The sequence below is a fragment of the Pelophylax lessonae genome, assembly GCF_965119305.1.
Source record: "Pelophylax lessonae genome assembly, chromosome: 6".
Taxonomy (NCBI): domain Eukaryota; kingdom Metazoa; phylum Chordata; class Amphibia; order Anura; family Ranidae; genus Pelophylax; species Pelophylax lessonae.
Window position 1 is genome coordinate 112384330 of NC_138773.1, and position 18800 is coordinate 112403129.

The following is an 18800-nucleotide window of genomic DNA, read 5'->3' on the forward strand; positions in this document are numbered from 1 at the left end:
TAGGGGTATACAAAGATTCAATCATAACCATATGTTAATACTATGTAGCCCATATATATTTGAAAACAACATTAGGCATATAACTTAAGGACTGTCAACAGGACAGTCTAAAACAAAAGTCTCATATTTGTCATCATATATAGTGTATATCATGTGTAACGCATCTATATAACATACATGAGTTTGAATTGAATTACTGAAAAAATTAACTTTTTGATAATATTCTAATTTCATTAGATGAACCTGTATATAGAAAGTGCCATCTGTGAATGGGGGAGAGAATCCTGTGACTGATCAAACCCTCCCCCATTCAAAGATTGGTTACTAGCAGTGTAAGCCGTGAAGTTTTCTCAATGGAGGAGGGGGAAGGATTGGGCATGTCCCTATCAGATCATCTGAACTGCTGTTTTGCATGAAGACCTGAAGCTGTTAGCCATTGCAGTGCTGAAAGTTCATAGACAGGGACAAGCATCCCTGTTGTCAACTATTTACTACTTGATATAAAGCACATATGGCAATAAATCAATAGATAAGATATTGCTCTAAAACATAAATAATATCTAAAGTAAATGGCAGATTTTATTTACACCGATCTACCATAACTTTATGACCACCTACTTAATATTGAGCAGGTCCCCTTTTTGTTGCCAAAACATCCCATTTTGCTACTAAAACACCCCTGACCCGTCGAGGCATGGACGCCACTAGACCTCCAAAAGGTATGCTGTGGTATCTGGCACCAACAAATCAGTAGCAGATCCTCTAAGTCCTGTAAATTCCAAGCTTGGGCACCATTGATCAGACTTTTTTTTTCCAGTACATCCCACAGAAGCTCAATTGGATTGAGATCTGGGGAATTTGGAGTCCAAGTTAACACATCAAACTCGTTGCTATCTTCAAACCAGTCTTGAACCATTTTCTAGTGTGGCAGGGAGCATTATCCTGCTGAAAGAGGCCACTGCCTTCCGGGAAGGCTGTTACCTTGAAGGGGTGTCCTTGGTCAGCAACAATGTTTTGAGTAGATGGTATACATCAAAGTAACATCCACATGAATGGCAGGACCCAAGGTTTCCCAGCAGATCATTGCATATTTTGAATGAGCTGAAATCGCACCTCACACAAAGAAGTTAGCAAGGCTACAGCGCTACTGGGACACACAATTGACTGTCAAGGGAGATTAGGGAGTGAGAGTTAATATACAGGAAAAAATGGGTGAGTTCAATGGTGGTTGCTCCCCAAATCAGGTCCTGAGAACATAATACACATAAAGGAAGGACAAGCAAAAGAGGGCAGTTCCATTTAAATGCAAACTGTATTAAAAAGTGACAGGAAGAAAATCCTTCCTTCCTGCACTTCCTTCCATTCTTCTAAAGATGACATGCACACTATTCACCTACATCTAGTGAGTTCAATGATTTTATTCATAATGTCACTTTTTAATATAGTTTGCATTTAGATAGAGGCTCCCTATTCTGCCTGTCTGGTGTGGGCAAACGTACTTCATTTGCAACCTGCGTTTGGGGTATCGTTACCTTTGCACTGACACCCGCTGCAGATTGCGAGGGCAGTGTGATTGGAATGCAGTGTGGGAAACTGCACAGGAATGCAGGTTTCCTGCACTGCATTCTAGCGTAAACGGGCTCTAAATCTCCCCAGTTGGTTCAAAGGAAGCATTTAAAAAAAATATCAGGGGTTCTAACCCTTCCGTACCCAAAATTTTAAATAGGGTTTTGGCTATTCAAAAAAGTAAATTACTGGATAGGGAGGTTCTTAAAAATAATTAGGGCCCATTCACACCAGATGCAGTGGGATGCACTTTTTACTGCACTCCAATTACATAGACAGTCCAAAATCCAGGTTATTCTATGGGCATAGTTCACACTATTGCAGTGCAGCGCAGTGAAAAACGTACAGACTGCTGCATTTTTCTGAATTGCAAATGCACAGAAATGCATGAAAATGCACTGCAACACAGCGTAGTGCACATAAAAGCTCAAAGAAGAAGGAAGTGACAAAATGGGAGCTTAGAAAAAATGCATGCAAATGTGCATAAAAAATGCACGTCACTGCACATGCAAAAACGCGCAGTTTCTGGTGTAAACGGTCCCTAAGAGACACATGCAAGGATGAATTGGTGAGTTTGCTAGAAGAAATACAACCTCTCTTCTTTATAAAAAAAAAAAAGAAAAGCTACAACTGCAAGTACAGTGTAACAATCCATCTTGCAAAAAGTTACTATCTTTCACAATTCACAGTGTGGTTTACACCATATTACTGCTTTGAAGTTCTTTATTCAATCTTGCGTAAAACATTTTTTTACCTGTCAAGGTTGTTTATCACCATCATGCGATAAAGAGTTGGAGCTGCGCAGAATGTTGTGACAGGGTACTTGGCAAGTGTCTGTATAAAAAAGAGAAACATTTGTTTCCATGAAATACAGTATGTTACTTAATGTACAGTATAGAACATCTGTGATTAAAGTTGCTTGTTTACACATTACATTTCCTGTACTGACTTTACATAGAGCAAAACGTAAGCCTACAAAAGCCTGAGTTCTGCTACTTATGTGGATAAAAAATAAAAATCAATGGGATGCAAAGTAAAATACAGAACAGAAAAGACTGGCTAGTTTATGAAGGTTCCTATTTGCAAAAACATTACAAAATTGTATACATAGCCTTTAGAAATCAGACAGCTTTATTCTTTCAAACTTTTTTTTTAAAACTGCGAATTTTTATTGATTTTCAAAAGATGATCACAGAAAGTTGCTAACAAAACAAGTAGAAGAATAGGGAAAATTCACACTTAAACTGACTAGAGTCATATTGGGTGCCAGCTCATAGGACATACAACATTCAAATTCAGATAATAAAAAAGATTCCTGAGAGATAAACCTGTAGCACCTAACTATTTCAAGAATATTAATTATTGCGCAAATCTAATGTATGTCATTCAAGTATTGATTGCGTTCTCTTACATAACCCATCCGGGTATTGCACCATATGAAATCCATGCTAGGACAGAGACAAAAAAAAAAAAAAAGGGTGAGGGAAGAGAATATTGTACTAATAGAAGGATAGAAGGAAGAGAGAAAATATTAGGGTACATCCACCTGTATCCCGAATCCCACCTATATCCGTAGCGGTCGGCCTATCGTGACGATCTTAAGTCGGGGAAGTGGTGGCAGGGGGTATTTCCAGTATATCCCATAAATTGTTTTTAATAAAAGTCATGCTCTTTGTCTTTATTCCCTACATGTCAATGTGAAAATATCTCAGAAGCATTTTGCATTGGTTAAGGAGCGATCTCCTCACAATCAAGAAGAAAGGATGGCGCTCTGGCGTGCATGAATAGAATGGAAACACCCCAAACGAAGCTCACATGTGTAGTCTTTAAGAATTTATTGAGCAAATCCAGAATAAATTAAAACAAATTGCATACTGTCCAGCCGTACCTTGAAGCCTCTGTATCTCCTAGCCATGCTATGAAAAGTCCCTGATGAAAGTCATGGGACACAAGTACCTCTAAATCCCGATGGAGGGGAGAAGGGGGCACTCTCGGATTGAAACAAGGCGGTCCTCGATTGTGAAGGCTCACACGGTCCAGTGTGCGGCCGCTTCCTGAGACCGGAGCCGATGTGTTAGACTCCCGCTGTGTCCGCCGTGAACACCGGGAGCCGCACTCAGATGACGTCACAAAAGGGGGCCGGAAGTCAGCCGCAGAGACAGACAGGAAGCCGGACGGAACGGGGAAAGTAGTACACTCGCTTCTCTGGAGCCTCCCGTTGCCACAACTACATGTTTCGCTACGATGTAGCTTTGACAAGGATGAAAGCCTGCGAGGAGGCCACCTCGCCTGGACGTCTCACCCACGGTTCCGTGCGTTGCTAGCGTCCTGCATTTTTGGCTGACGGCACCCCCGCCATCTGGTGTGGGAGGTTTCCTGTCGATGTGAGGCACCCCACGCCATCGGGTACGGTAAGTACATTCTGTGTGGGGCATCTGTCTGGGGCTGGCAGTCCTGTGTGTCTGTGGTATCCCCTCATGTCTGTGCGTTTTTGGGGCTCCCTTTCTCCCGGTCCCTGCGGGGGCTCTAACACAGATAGCTCGCTATGTGGGGGTGTTTTGTGCGGGTGCCTCTCCTGTGTGACACTTCTGGTGTTTGTGGAGGTGCAGACACATGTGGCGACCGCTGCGGGGTTAAAAAATGCCGGTCCGCCATTTTAGGTGTGGGCAGCATGCTGGCTTCTCTGTGGGCGCTTCTACAGCGATGTGTGTAGCGTGTTTTGGCGCCTTACGGCGCCATCTTGTATGTGGCACTGTGTTTTCTTCTGAGCACATGTTGGCGGCCATTTTCCCGAAGCCTCCCATTACTTTCTATGGGCAATCAAGTTTCCTTAGTCTGAAGTCCTAGTTCAGCCTCCTGCGGTGACATCATTTCCTTGTTCTGTACAGAGGAGATCTGCAGGCGTGTGGTAACACTTGTGGGGTCTGTCTTGCTGTTTTTTTGTGGGAATATCTTCTGGCTGTCAGCTTATTCCTGTTTGTGGGTCTGCTTGCCGTATCCTTCATAGCGGTGTACTGCGGGGGATCGCGGTGCGCTTAAAGGGCCAGTACCTTGAAAAAAAAAAAGTTTTTTATTATGGAGTCCCAGGACCGCAAATTTCCCCCAGCTTTGTTGGATGATTCAGGTTCCTCTGAATCTTCTGCTCTGACTGCCGCACTTGCGACTTTAGCGTCCAAGGTGGATCTTTTGATGTCTGAACGGGATACTAGAAAAAGGCCTAGGGTCTCTCTTTCTTCTGATTCTGAATCGGTCATGGTTGCCATAGACAGTGTGCCCCTTGAGGGATCTCGCTCTTCTCAGTCTGAGGGGGAGGCGGAGGATGTGGGGGTGGATGATTCCCCCCCTGGGGCGGCCGAAGAACGCGCGGCTATGGCTGCGCTGATTACTGCCATCAAAGATACACTACATTTAGAGGATGAGCCCAATCCTCCGGGCAAGCGGTCCTCTTTTGGTACTCGCAGGTCCCGAAAGGCGGCGCAGGTGTTTCCTTGCCCCGCTGAGTTTCACGAAACTGTGAATGAACAATGGAGCAATTTGAAGCGCAATTTTGTGGTGCCAAAACGGTTTCAAATCCGTTACCCCTTTGCGTCTCCTACGGATTCGCGCTGGTCTGTGGCCCCTTAAAGTGGATCATACTGTGTCCTGATTGAACAGGGCCACTCTGGTACCCACCGAGGATTCTCCGGTGTTTAGGGACCCTACGGATAGGCAGTTGGAATCTCTTGCCCGCCATGCCTATATGGTGGCGGGTTCCATGCTAAAACCTATTTTCGCCTCTGTCATTGTGTCTCCGGCTGTGGCGGATTGGACCAAGGTGCTTAGACGCACCCTCGTGGCTGACTCTGCCCCCCCTACTACTTTGGAGATGGTGGACCAGATTAGTCAGGCGGTTATGTACCTGTGTGACGCGGCCTTAGATGAGGCCCCTTTAAACGCGCACCTGTCTGGTGTCGCGGTGCTTAACCGTCGCTTGATTTGGCTGAAGAGCTGGTCGGCTGACCAGACTTCCAGGAAGACGGTGGCTGACATCCCTTATGCGGGAATTTGTCTTTTTTGGGAATCCCTGGATGAATTGGCTGAGGGGGTCACTGGGGGCGGGAGCACTCTGCTGCCCCAGAATCCTAAGGGTTCCGCGGTAAGCAGGGCCCTTCCTTTAAACCGAACCAGGGGTCCTTTCGTGCCTTCAAAGTACAGGATAAGGGAAAACCCTTTAAAGGCCATGGCGGCCAGAGGAAGCCTTGGGCAGGGAAGTCAAAAGCCGCGCAGGCTGGAGGTACCTCCGTTTTGCAATTGCGGAGGAACACTATCAGTTTGTGGTGTTACCTTTCGGAGTGCCCGGGCGGCCCAGGAAGTGACCGGAATTCTGTCTTGGGCCAAAACACATGTCCCGACGATTTCAGCAGTTCACATTCCGGATGTGGAGAATTGGCAGGCCGATTATTTGAGCCGCCAGACCCTGGACCAGGGGGAATGGTCCCTGCACCCGGAGGTGTTTCAAATGCTGTGTGCGAAGTGGGGATCCCCGGATGGGGATCTGTTCACGTCCCGGCTAAACAACAAGGTGGGGAGGTTCGTGGCAAGAACACGAGATCCTCTGGCAGACGCCTCGGATGCGCTGGTGGTGCCTTGGAATCAGTATCGTCTGATTTATGCCTTCCCCCCCGATCCAGTTGTTGTCCAGGTTCCTTCGCAGGTTGGTCTCGGAACCGAAGTTGGTGATTCTGGTGGCCCTGGACTGGCCGCGCCGGTCTTGGTACGTGGACATCATGCAACTGGTGGTCGAGCCTCCCTGGCGGCTCCTGTTATGAGACGATCTGCTGTCTCAGGGGCCGATATTCCATCCTGCTTCAGTCGCTGGCTTTAACGGCGTGGCTGTTGAAAGCCAGGTCCTGAGAGGTCGAGGTCTCTCTGCAGCGGTCATTCCTACCCTACTTAAGGCTAGGAAGGCTTCGTCCGGTAAGATCTATTACTGTACCTGGAAGGCTTATTTTGCCTGGTGTGAGTCCAGGGGCTTCCATCCTCGCTCCTTTTCGGTGGCAAGGGTGCTAGCCTTCCTGCAATCTGGTGTGGACCAGCGTCTTGCGCTGACCACGATCAAAGGTCAGTTGTCGGCAATGGCCATTCTTTTCCAACGCCTTTTGGCGTTGAACTCCTTGATACGCACTTTATTCAAGGGGTGCGTCATTTGGCTCCTCCTAGGAGGGCACCTTTACCTCCTTGGGACCTGAACTTGGTCCTGTCCGTTTTGCAACGTCCTCCCTTTGAGAACATCAGGGAGATTCCTCTGCCTGTGCTGTCACGAAAGGTTGCCTTTCTGGTGGCAATCACATCTGCTCGCAGAGTGTCGGAGTTGGCGGCCCTGTCCTGCCGATCCCCCTATCTGGTGGTTTATAGGGATAAGGTGGTCTTGCGACCTAACCAATCTTTTCTTCCCATGGTGGTTTCGGATTTCCACCTTAACGAAGATATTGTCTTGACTTCGCTGTGTGCGAATCCTAAACATCCTAAGGAGTTTGCTCTGCACTCCCTGGATGTGGTCCGGGTGATCAGGGTGTACCTGTCGTCTACTGAATCCTTCAGGAAGTCGGATTCTCTTTTTCGTCCTTCCCGAGGGACCTCGGAAAGGTATGGCTGCGTCTGCGGCGACCATTTCAAAATGGATCAGACATACCATTGTACAGGCCTATTCATTTAAGGAATGGGTTCCACCATTTCCTGTCAAGGCGCACTCTACCAGGGTGGTGAGTGCGTCCTGGGCCTTCCGGCATCAGGCCTTGGTGGCCCAGGTGTGCAAGGCAAGGTGTGCACACCTTCTCCAAATTCTACAAACTGGATATTCTGGCATCAGCAGATGCCTCTTTTGGCCGCAAAGTTCTATGTGCGGCAGTGCCTTGATGGGGTCAGGTCGTTGCCTGTCCCTGTCTGTTGGGGGTTGTTGATTCTCCCCCTTTGGTTATTTGCTTCCTGGGTCGTTGCTCTTGTTGAGCTTTCTGTTGCCCAGAGGATTACCTTGCGGTTCACGTAAGGTTCCTTTCTCTAACGTGGGTGCTGCATTGCCTTTATGACGGTCACGTTTCCCACCCCTCATGTCTACACTGCTTTGGGACATCCCCATTGGTGAAGACTGAATGAGTGGGCGGTGACTGTCAGAATACGTAAGAGAAAACTGAATTTTTGTAAAATCCTACCGTAAAATTCCTTTCTCTGAGTCCTCCGACAGTCGCCGCCCCCGCACCTCTATTGGGGTTCTTGTTACCAAACTGAGTTGGGAATGCTGATAGCAGGGAGTATTGGACCAGTGGGACAGCCCCATAGGTGTGTCTATGTAAATTACTTTGTTTTTAACAAGTCTTATGCCTAGCTTGCTCCTATGGAGATGAAGTCAATACCCCATTGGTGAAGACTGAATGAGTGGGCGGCGACTGTCGGAGGACTCAGAGAAAGGAATTTTACGGTAAGATTTTACAAAAATTCAGTTTTTCTCTTTCGTTCATTGACGCTCCATATTCAGAATCATAGGGACATCCCTGAGCAGTGCCAAAAACATGGGGGGGGGGGGGGCAAAAAAAAAAAAAACCCAAGGCTAGACACAAGAAGCCAACCAGGTAACAGGAGCTCAACAAAAAAAAAAACAACTGGAGCCCAACCTGAACAATACAACCCCAAAGAGGGAACAGACCCTCTAAACAGCAGCCTGCGAAACCATGCAACCAAAAAAAGCATCTGCAGATGCCAAAACATCCACTTTGTAAAATTGAATGAAAGTGTGCACCAACGACCGAGTGGCCGCCTTGCGAACCTGCGCCACTGACGCCTGATGACGGAAGGCCCAAGAAGCACTAAGTGCCCTAATAGAGTGCACCGTTACAGGGAAAGGAGGAACCTGACCCTTGATAGAATATGCCTGAGTCACTGTCTGTCTGATCCATATGGAAATGGTCGCAGGAAAAGCAGACAGTCCTTTGTCCTTTTCTTGGCCTGTCCGTAATTCACAAACAGTGATTCTGACCTCCGAAAAGACTCCATGGCTGCCAAATACACCCAAATTGCCCGAACCACATCCAGGGCATGCAACGCAAATTCCTTGGGATGAGTGGGCCTGGGACACAAAGAAGGCAACACAATGTCTTCATTCAAATAGAAGTCAGACCGAGACAACCTTAGGTAGGATTGAAAGGTGTGGAGGAAGAACCAGCTTATCTTTGTGAACCACTAAGTAGGGGGTAAGACAAGATAACGCCACCAGTTCCGTAACCCTGCGAGCAGAGGTGATAGTCACCAAAAAAGCCACCGTCTGAGACAGTGTATGCAGGGGGATCTCCTGAATATTTTCCAAGGGAGGCTTCTGGAGAACTGAGAGCACCAAGTTCAAATCCCATGGTGGTAGAGACCGCACTGACATCAGGTGTCGAACCCATTGAATGAATGTACGCAATAAATGCGTGGCTAAGAGTCGTTGAAAGAAGACCGCCAAGGCAGACACCTGGCCCTTGATGGTACTCAAGGCCAACTTCTGCTCAACACCTCGTTGAAGGAAGGTCAAAATCCGAGCCACTAAAAAGGAATGAGGGTGAACAAGGATCAACTCACACCACAAAATGTATGCTTTCCACGTATGATATTAAATCTTTGAGGTAGACTTCCTAACATTACACAAAAGTGGGGGTTCCCCTGATTGGGACTTTATAGGCACATAAAATTTAAAAAAAAATAGATTTTGAAAAAATAATAACTTTTATTTGATAACAACGTAGAACAGGTTAAAAAACAGTGTGCAAGCAGATAAAGACAGGTAGAATAACCACAAATCGCTTGAACTATAAACCCGACATGTTTCGAAGCCAGAAATGTTTGCTCCTTCTTCAGGGGATGGTTCAAAACGGTACTCTAGTAATAGATAAATTGACATGTAAAAAACCATAATTTGTAAGGGTTTTATACATTAAATAGTGACTATAAAAGTTCACATGATAAATAACAAAAGTAGCGAGTACTTACAGGGTTAAATCATAGCTGTGCTTAGGTAGCCTGCACAATTAAAAACATCTGGTGGGTGCGGGTATATTTGGCGACATATATAACACAGTGCTGATAATGAATAGATACACTGGTCAATGGACCACAGCTGTTGGGTCAGGCGAGTGCCACACAAGCACTGGACATCTGAAGTCCTCAAATTGGAGGAGCCAGGAGCGATCTCTTAAGACAGGTATATGTCAAACAAATGGGTACCGCCGATCTGAAAAGTAGGCAGATCAAGGCTGGTTAGTTTAAGTATTGATTAATAATAAAGGGTAAATTGACTGGCAACATTTAAAGATATATAAAAATCTATAGAAATGTATAATAGCAAGGCTACATAAAGAGCCAGGAAAAATGGATTAAAGTTGCTTTTCCACTTAGCAACTTTAATCCATTTTTCCTGGCTCTTTATGTAGCCTTGCTATTATACATTTCTATAGATTTTCATATATCTTTAAATGTTGCCAGTCAATTTACCCTTTATTATTAATCAATACTTAAACTAACCAGCCTTGATCTGCCTACTTTTCAGATCGGCGGTACCCATTTGTTTGACATATACCTGTCTTAAGAGATCGCTCCTGGCTCCTCCAATTTGAGGACTTCAGATGTCCAGTGCTTGTGTGGCACTCGCCTGACCCAACAGCTGTGGTCCATTGACCAGTGTATCTATTCATTATCAGCACTGTGTTATATATGTCGCCAAATATACCCGCACCCACCAGATGTTTTTAATTGTGCAGGCTACCTAAGCAAAGCTATGATTTAACCCTGTAAGTACTCGCTACTTTTGTTATTTATCATGTGAACTTTTATAGTCACTATTTAATGTATAAAACCCTTACAAATTATGGTTTTTTACATGTCAATTTATCTATTACTAGAGTACCGTTTTGAACCATCCCCTGAAGAAGGAGCAAACATTTCTGGCTTCGAAACATGTCGGGTTTATAGTTCAAGCGATTTGTGGTTATTCTACCTGTCTTTATCTGCTTGCACACTGTTTTTTAACCTGTTCTACGTTGTTATCAAATAAAAGTTGTTATTTTTTCAAAATCTATTTTTTAAAAATTTTTATGTGCCTATAAAGTCCCAATCAGGGGAACCCCCGCTTTTGTGTATCTTTACCAGGGATGTGGCACACACTAGCTTTAGGTCTCTAGCACCTCATATGACTTCCTAACATTCAGCATAGTCAGAATATCTGACCCAGGCAAACCTCTATCCCCCTGGTTTTCAACAGCCAGGCCGTCAAAGCCAGCGATGGTAAAGCAGGATGGAAGATCGGCCCTTGAGAAAGCAGGTCCTCCCTGAGAGGCAGCCTCCTAGGGACGTCAGCGACCAATCGCACTAAGTCCGGCGAGGCCAGTCCGGGGCCACCAAAATGACTGGAATCCCTTCGGCCTCGATCATGGGCAGAAGCCATGGAAGAAGCTTGAGAGCAAGAAAGGGGTAGATCAGACGATACTGGCTACACGAGGCCACCAGAGCATCTGTGGCGTCCGCCAGAGGATCCTTTGACCTTGCCACAAACCTCGGTACCTTTCTGTTGAGCTGAGATGCCAACAGGTCCACCTCGGGGGTGCCCCACTACAGACCTATCAGATGAACACTTCCAGGTGAAGGAACCACTCCCCTTGATCCAATGCCTACCGACTGAGATAGTCTGCCTGCCAATTTTCCACACCTGGAATGTGTAAGGTGGAAAGGGCCGGATTGAAGCGTTCTGCCCACCAGAGAATGCTGCCAGAAACCTTAAGAGCCGCCAACACACTTTTTTTCCAACCTAGTGATTAACCTAAGCCACCGCCATGGCATTGTCCGACTGGATCCATACCGGGAGCCCCCGGAGCCGATCCGTCCAGTAATCCAGGCACAGCTTGATCGCCTGACGTTCCAAAACATTGATTAGCAGTCTGGATTCTTCCAGTGTCCAACAACCCTGAGCGGAGGTATGCCCCAGGACAGCTCCCCACCCAGACAGACTGGCGTCCGTAGTGAACACAAGGAACGTATCAAACACGAGGGGAGAAAAAACTTGCCCTGTCGAAGAGTCGGAGAATGAAGCTACCAGACCAGGGACCCCCTGGTTTCCCAGATCTGATTTTCCAGAGGCTTTGGACACTTGTCCCCTTTCACCAGGATCTCCCTCTATAGAGATCGCATATGGAACTGTGAAAATGGGACCATCTCGAAGGTAGACACCATCAGGCCCAGCACTTCCATGCAAGTCTGGAGGGAGGACCTCCTGTGGGACAGCAACAGATAAATCACAGCATGCAACTTATGGAGTTCGTCCAGAGGAAGAAACACCCTGGCCAGAACTGAATCCAGAGTCAGACCCAGGTAATCAAATTTCCTGGATGGGATCAGAGCAGACTTCTGGTAGTTTAGAAGCCAACTGAACTCCTTCAAGGTCTGGATAGTGACCTCCATGACATCCATCAATGCAGATGAGGTTTGCAAGAGAAGGTCGTTCAAGTAGTCCAGCACAGCAATCCCCCGCTGACGTAGAAAGCCCAAACTGGGGCCAACACCTTTTGTGAAGACCCGAGAAGCAGAGGCGAGACCAAAGCGTACGCCACAAACTGATAGCGCTCCTTTCCCACAGCAAAGCGGAGGAAACGCTCGTGTTGGGCACAGATTGGAATGTGCAAGTAAGCATCTTTGATGTCGTTAGAGGCTAGGAAATCCTCCTGATGTAGGGTTGCCACCACTGTGCGCATGAACTTCATTCTGAATTTCTGTACCCGCGCAAAACAGTTCAGGCCTTGAGGTCCAGAATCCGACGAACCTTGCCCTCCTGCTTTGGGACTGTAAACAGGTTTGAATAAAAACATTGAAACCGTTCCAATACTGGAACTGGGACAATCCCACCCTGAAGCAACAGGTCCTGCACCGCCCCGAGAGAGCTTGCAGCCGGTTCGGGAGAGACGCATACTGGAGGGAAAGAACCTTTCCAGAGGGCAAGAACGAAACTATTTTGTAACCGGACAGAGTTACTTTGTGGACCCATTTGTCGTTCACCAAGGAGGTCCACGGGCCCGGAAACCAACAAAGATGTCCACCCCACCCCAGGCATGGGTGAAGGCGCACCTTCATGCTAAAGGGGCCTTGTCCGCTCTTGGCTTGCCAGACCAGGGCCACTTGGAACCTCCGAGGAGGGAATGAAAGGTTTTAAACCCTTGTCAGTGGACCCTGAGGGCCGAAAAAACGTTTTATGTGCCGAGAAAGAAGGGCCGCATTTGCGACGAGGCTCCTTCCCCTTCCCAGACCGTGGAGGAAATGTGCTTCCCCCCCCCCCCCTATGAAACTCTTAATGGTGTCATCCAGGGTAGCCTCAAACAGGTGATCGCGTTGAAAGGGCAAATCAGTTAGAGCTTTTTTAGAGGTTTGGTCCGCAGACCAACACTTAAGCCAGCACCACTCGAAACAGAGCTTAGAAATCAAGGGGTCTGCATCCAGAAAGGCATCGCAGACAAATTGCAGCCCCTGGACCAACTGGTCCACCAACTCAAAAAAGGCAAGGGGAATCTGCTCACCCCCCAGACCATGGCACAAAAGATTAGCCCACTCAGTTAGAGTTTGCGACACCAGGGCAATAGCCAGGACCGCCCTTAGCGCCGAACCAGCAATAGTGAACATATTGCGGGCCACAGATTTTGCTTTTCTGTCAGCCGGATCTTTAAAAGCTGAGGATTTCTCTACCGGAATCATGATTGCCTTATTTATTCTGGAGACAAGAAGGTCCACCACTGGTGGGACAGCCCACTTCTTCAGAAGTGACTCTTCAAAGGGGTACCTCACCGCAAAATGTTTAGGAACCGCAAAGGGACGTTTTAGGCGCGTTTTAGGTGCTCCCAATCTTTGTAGACAAACTTGTCAAAATAGGAGGGATAAGGAAACATTTTTACCGTGGGAGACAGCTTGTGAGTACCAAAAGGATCGGCCACCTACAGTCGCTTCAGCTGTATCCTCCATCTTCATAGTTTCCCGCACAGATGTAATCAGTGCATCAACCAGTACCTTCTAGTGCGTTGCTGCAGTAGTGGAGGAATCATCCTCACTATCTGACAAAACAGGGAGCATGGCTACAAGCCCCGCAGGGTGGGCCACGTCTGCGGCGACAGAGCCAGATTCAGGATCGGATGAGACAGATGAGGCAGGGGAGTGTGGGGCGCGTTTTCTGCTAGCATGCCACCAGAAGGCCACCTCTAACCATTAAACAAAGGACTCCAGGACCTGAGGCACCACACCCGCACTACCGCAGGGGTACCCAGAGACAAAGCACCCCACAACCTGCAGCAGAGGGAGGGAGGGATCCCACCAGGACTCACCACCCCATCAGAGAAGCGCTGTCCGCACCAGAGATAGCCAATGGTCTACATGAGGCCTCCAGGGGAAAAGAAAAACCCAGGAGTGCACACCAGGGGAAAGAGGAGGGGTCCCCACAGCCATTTTCACCTTTCTAGAGGCTCCACTGTCATGGCTGCAGCTCCTGCGAATGCTTGGACCAACCAAAAATGACCGCCGGACGAGCATGGCCCTGGGAGAAAAAGAAGTACAGGCCCCTAAAGCATGGCGCCGACCACGGCAGAATGGCTGCCACACGCGATGCCCACGAGGCTCCCAGGGACCAGCCAAAGCATCCCTGAAACCCAGGCCATGACTCTGCAGTGGGAGAGGTGCCCGGGCGGAAAGACAACCACACGTGCAGCGCCCACCCGCTCCCCCACCGGTACTGTGCTGCACACACCAGTCAAAATCCACCACCGTCTCATGCGCTACGACAAAGTGGTGGCCCACAGGGACCACACAAAACAGAGGGGGACCCGGGGGGAGGAGGGGAACCCGCAGGTCTGACCGTCCCGGGTGGGTAACCACATTCAACCCCCCTCCTGCATCCAAGAGGAGAGGGGGGACATCATACTCACCACATCAAAGAAACCAGGCAGGCACCACTCTAGACAGAAACCCTCACCACCGAAATGGAGGGCTGCGGCCAGAAGGAACGCTGCGACTCGGGCATATGCGACCTCGCGAGACGTTAAACTTGCAGGCCAGCCCCTGTCGAGTGGGGCTATATCAGGGCTGACCCAGCGTGGAGCTCTGGTCTGCGTGCACTCGATGGCCAGACTGAGGGGAACCACTGGATCTAGCCATCCAGCCCGTCCCCCAGTCTGGCAGTCGATTGTAGATCTCACATGAAAAAACACCAGGAGAAAAAAAAAATTGGCAGAAACAAAGATCCCAGCAGGGAGCTAGGTCCTTACTCTTGAACTAGGCAGAAAAAAAAACTGAAGGCCTGTAGCAGAGGGGGACTGCCCATAGGTGTAGCCAGGTTGTTTTTTCTGCCTAGTGTCCTACTCCTGTAAGAAGCGATATAACCCTATGGTTCTAAATATGGAGCGCTGTGTCAGTCAATGAACGAAAGAGAAAAGAGGGTTTTTGAGCAGAAAACTCAATGCTAACAGGAGCTTATAAAACATTTTATGTGCTTTACATTTGTCAAGCTTCCCGTCAGAGGCGGCTCTCTAATTAGGCAAATTAGGCGGTCACCTAAGGCCTCGCACTCACAAGGGCCTCGCAGCCGCCTAATTTGCCCAGTTAAAGAGCCTGGCAGCAAGGATCTCCCTGAAATCAGCACAGCGTGGGGTCCCGGAGCATCGCGCTGGCATCCTGCTGGCTGCATGCATGCAGCGGTGAGGAGTGAGCACTTCAGCTGTGCTGCCAGACGCACTGCATGCATAAGATGACACAGAACAGAACTCCCCCCCCCCCCCCCCCAGCAGGAGAGAAGGTGCTGCTGCTTCCAAGAGGACTGTGCCTGGCCCGCCCTGATCAGGTACACGAGGCTGGGGGGGAGGGGGAGTATGTGCAGGTCACAGGTGACAAGTGCTGTGGTATCTGGCAGACTGCCTATGTGTGTCCTCCTTCCCCCACCGCCAATTTCATCCTTACACAGCATGTAGAAGAGAGCATGTCCGAGCAGAAGGCGGGAGCTGTCAAACTTTTCAAGTAAAAAAGCTTGTGATTTGTTAGTATGGGCGGTCCTAGCAACCAATCATCTGCCTGTTAAATGAAAAGTTGGACAGCTTCTGCCCTCTGCTCGGACATGCTGCATCCTCTGTCTTCCACCTGCTATGTAAGGTAAGGGACTCAGAAATCCCATTCACCTCCCCTCCTCCTCTCTCCTTCGATGACCCCTCTCTTCTCTGCTCTGTCACTGTGCTCAGGTGATGGTTTGGGAAGGGTAACTGTCCTAGGTGGAGAGGATCAATTCCCCTCTGTTCTGTCCTCTCCACCTCCAGCTTTAATAACATCCCCCACCCGGTACCATTCCAAGTGAGTGAGCACTGTGACTTACCAGTCTCTCTCCTCTCCCCTCTCTCTCCTGCACCGGCCCTGTGTCCACCCCCCCCCCACCTGGCTGCACCCCCCATCTCCTGTCCACCTGGCTCTGTCCTCCCCCCTCTCCTGTCCACCTGGCTCTACCACCCCCCACCTGGCTGCATCCCCCCTCCACCTGGCTGGCTGCACCCTCCCCCCCTCTCCTGTCCACCTGGCTCTACCACCCCCCACCTGGCTGCATCCCCCCTCCACCTGGCTGGCTGCACCCTCCCCCCCTCTCCTGTCCACCTGGCTCTACCACCCCCCACCTGGCTGCATCCCCCCTCCACCTGGCTGGCTGCACCCTCCCACCCTCTCCTGTCCACCTGGCTCTACCACCCCCCACCTGGCTGCATCCCCCCTCCACCTGGCTAGCTGCACCCTCCCCCCCTCTCCTGTCCACCTGGCTCTGTCCCCCCCCCCTCCACTTGGCTGCATTCCCCCTCCACCTGGCTGGCTGCACCCTCCCCCCCTCTCCTGTCCACTTGGCTCTGTCCCCCCCTCCACTTGGCTGCATCTCCCCTCCACCTGGCTGGCTGCACCCACCTCCCTCTCCTGTCCACCTGGCTCTGTCCCCCCCCCACCTGGCTGCACACTCCTCCACCTTCTGTAGCTGCAACCCCCCATCTCCTGTCCACCTGGCTGCACCCCATCTCCTGTCCACCTGGCTGCACCCCATCTCCTGTCCACCTGGCTGCAACCCCCTCTCTTTTCCCCCTGGCTGCATTCCCCCTCCACCTGGCTGCACCCTCCCTCTCCTTTCCACCTGGCTCTTCCCCCTCCCCCCCCTCCTGTCCACCTGGCTCTTTCCCCCCCTCTCCTGTCCACCTGGCTCTGTCCCCCCCCCCACCTAGCTGCACACTCCTCCACCTTCTGTAGCTGCAACCCCCCATCTCCTGTCCACCTGGCTGCACCCCATCTCCTGTCCACCTGGCTGCACCCCATCTCCTGTCCACCTGGCTGCACCCCATCTCCTGTCCACCTGGCTGCAACCCCCTCTCTTTTCCCCCTGGCTGCATTCCCCCTCCACCTGGCTGCACCCCATCTCCTGTCCACCTGGCTGCAACCCCCTCCACCTGGCTGCACCCTCCCTCTCCTTTCCACCTGGCTCTGCCCCCCCCCCACCTGACTGCATCCCCCCTCCACCTGGCTGCACCCTCCCTCCTGTCCACCTGGCTCTGTCCTTCCAACCCCCCCCCCCCACCTGGCTGTACCCTCCCCCCTCTCCTGTCCACCTGGCTCTGTCCTTCCCCCCCCCCCCACCTGGCTACACACTCCTCCACCTTCTGTAGCTGCAACCCCCCCCTCTCCTGTCCACCTGGCTCTGCCCTCTCCTGTCCACCTGGCTGCACCCCATCTCCTGTCCACCTGGCCGCATTCCCCCTCCACCTGGGTGCACCCTCCCTCTCCTGTCCACCTGGCTCTGCCCCCCCCCCCCCACCTGGCTGCACCCCACTCTCTTGCCCACCTTGCTCTGTCCAGCCCCCACCTGGCTGCACCCCCCCTCTCCTGTTCACCTGGCTCTGTCCTCCCCCTCTTGGCTGCACCCCCCTCTCCTGTCCACCTGGCTGCATTCCCCCTCCACCTGGCTGCACCCTCCCTCTCCTGTCCACCAGGCTCTCTCTAATCAAGAGTACCTATCACCTATATGCTACCACATAGGGGGCTATTGGTCCTCTGTCTAATGGCAATAAAAGTTATGTAAAGCCTGATCCATCCATCCATCCATCCATCCATTTATTCAGTCCCTCCCTTGTCTCTCCTGCCTCCCAGTGAGTACTCTGATGTGAGGGGTCTTCTCTCTCTCTCCTTAACCTCTGCAAAGGGATTCAGTGGGGCCTCATGTCTAAATTTTGCCTAAGGCCTCACAAAGCCTAGAGCCGCCTCTGCTTCCCGTGGAATCTACACCATGTGCCTAAAGACCAAATGGTGGCTGACTGTGCATACACAAGTCAACCAAATAACGATTGTTAGTAAAATGACTGTTGAACAAACCTACAAGTTTATTTTATGCAAACTTGCATGTTTGTTTCTATGGAGAAGATAGTGGGGAGCTCTTTGGGTTCCAGCTTGTCATGAGGGAAGACTAGCAAACAAACAATAAAATCTATTTTGCCCAATCCATTCTTCCCCTAAACAGAGGGTCATCTCAGAAGGCCTACAGATACATTGTTGTTTCCTGATAAGACTGTAGAATGGGGCGAATTAGGTGAACACGAATCAATTTGCAGACACATTCATCTAACTTTAGTTGAAAGCAGTGGGAATGTGACCTGTGTGTTTATGCAGACTTCATCAATTTTACTTTTCAAACATATCTATACTAATGATTCATAATCTGGTAAATGATCACTGCTCCATTAAACTACTTTCATGTGACTCACTTCCAAAATGACAGCTGCATCGAATCTTGGCATACCATGGGCAAACACAGTTGAACCTTGGATCCAAGGAGAGAAGACGTTACTCCAAGCTGACTTTGCCCAACCTGTATCTGAAGCATTCCAAAATACATCTGACGGTAATAAGTCCAGCCAATACCTAAAAAAGGAAACCACTACTGCTTACTATTTTTATTGTAATATAGTTATTATTCATTGATAAAGGTATAATTATCAATGGACAATACCCATTTTAGGAAGCCATTGTTGACCATGTTTGGCGAGCTCACTGTTTAGCAAACTTTCATTGTTTTTTTGTTGTCTTAATGCCCTTATAGGTTTTATTTTAGCATAACACTTCTCTAAACCACAATAATGGCAAGACAATAAATTCCTCTGATCAGAGCCAGATCATCCACAGGGAAACCTAAGTGGGATCCT

At 49.5% G+C, this 18800-nt stretch overlaps 1 protein-coding gene across 1 annotated transcript in view; it reads right to left on the reverse strand.

The window, feature by feature from the left end:
• Window positions 1–18800, reverse strand: part of LOC309559173 (acyl-coenzyme A synthetase ACSM3, mitochondrial-like) — a 65431-nt gene that overhangs the window by 35445 nt on the left and 11186 nt on the right. Inside the window, exons 5-6 of the mRNA XM_082262320.1 lie at window positions 18363–18519; window positions 2321–2400 (exon numbers count right to left, since the gene is read on the reverse strand). Of these exons, the coding sequence (XP_082118446.1) occupies window positions 2321–2400; window positions 18363–18519 (237 nt within the window). The remainder of the gene's footprint in view (window positions 1–2320; window positions 2401–18362; window positions 18520–18800) is intronic.